The sequence below is a fragment of the Galeopterus variegatus genome, unplaced genomic scaffold (genome assembly GCF_000696425.1).
Source record: "Galeopterus variegatus unplaced genomic scaffold, G_variegatus-3.0.2 Scaffold1169, whole genome shotgun sequence".
NCBI classification, from domain to species: Eukaryota; Metazoa; Chordata; class Mammalia; order Dermoptera; family Cynocephalidae; genus Galeopterus; species Galeopterus variegatus.
In genome coordinates, this window is record NW_007727280.1 from 365,254 (window position 1) to 366,564 (window position 1,311).

General features: G+C 54.9%; 1 protein-coding gene across 2 annotated transcripts in view; it reads left to right on the top strand.

The window, feature by feature from the left end:
- The first annotated feature begins 1,158 nt into the window (after nucleotides 1-1,158).
- Nucleotides 1,159-1,311, top strand: part of ATL2 (atlastin GTPase 2) — a 63,264-nt gene continuing 63,111 nt past the window's right edge. For both annotated transcript variants that reach the window (XM_008575298.1, XM_008575297.1), the window contains exon 1: nucleotides 1,159-1,276. In XM_008575298.1, the coding sequence (XP_008573520.1) occupies nucleotides 1,159-1,276 (118 nt within the window). The remainder of the gene's footprint in view (nucleotides 1,277-1,311) is intronic.

Below are 1,311 nucleotides of genomic sequence, written 5' to 3' on the forward strand. Positions count from 1 at the left end.
GAAAATCCATTATCAAGCAAGTAGCTGATTAGGCTGCCTCAGGGGCATCGAACCAAAATACAGGGAGTTAGAAAGTCCAGAAGGAGCTCCAAATTTCTTCCCCCAAAGACAGAAAACATGAATAAACAAACAGCCCAACAACAACCCCTCTAGAATGGTACTCTGCAAGCATCAATGACACCAGTCCTTTTCTAGAGATCATGCAGGATGAAAGGCTGTGAATTTCAGACTTATGGAAGACCTGGACAAGACAGCCATTTGGACATTGGACATCTGTCTTTACTGGAGAAAAGGAATTTCCAGTGCAGCTGGTGATGTGGTAAAAATCCAAGAGAATAGGAACCATCTTTCACAGACACCCCCACAGGCTGACAAAAAAGGGCCCTGAACTTTCTACAGGATGTCACTGGATCACCACAAGAAAGTCCATCACAGTTAGGAAAGGACCTGCGACAATTCAATTTCTGATTAGAGTGCTTTCTTGCTTGGCCCTGCAAGGTGCTAGGAGCAGGAGGGTAAGCAGTTAAGAAGATAGGGGGAGGGTCTCATGAGTAGATGGGGGAGCTAATGCAAGCAAACCATAGGATGGGGGGGGGAGCAACATTAGGGACTTGTGCTAGGACAGAAAAGATCAAGAGGAAAAGCAGGGTGCAAGCAACGGCTTGGGGGTGCGTAGGGGGAGAGGAAGGGAATAGCTGGAAAGGAAGAGGTGGGGATAAAAGGAGAGAAGGAAAGGGGTGCGAAAGCAACCTTACGTGCAGGGCACGAATCAACCATTAGAGAAGCGATGTAAAAAGAATTGGGAAAGTGAATCGGGAAGGAGGGATTTAGTTCTCCGGAGATCCTTTCTGCGTTTATGCACACCAGCCCCGCGCTAAGGGGGTGTGGCACTGAGCCCAGGGACGTGGGGAGGTGAGACAGTAGCGGCTCCCTAATTCCTCCCAGAAGGATAAGGCCAGGAAAACCGCGCGGCTGGCGGGAAGGGAGGGCGGAGGCGGAGCGTGGGAGCCGATGGGTGGGACGGGGGCGGGGAGAGGACTCAGAGGCGCAGGCGAGAGCGGCGCTAGGACCCGCCGGCCGCCCCGTCGGCTCCCGGGAGGTTGATAAAGCGGCGGCGGCGTTTGACGTCAGTGGGAGTTAATTTTAAATCGGTACAAGATGGCGGAGGGGGACGAGGCAGCGCGAAGGCAGCAGCCGCACCAGGGGCTGCGGCGCCGGCGGCGGACCAGCGACCCAAGCACCGGCGTTAACCACGTCTCGTCCACGACCTCCCTAGGTACGGGCCGGCCGGGCAGAGGCCGCAGGGCCCTG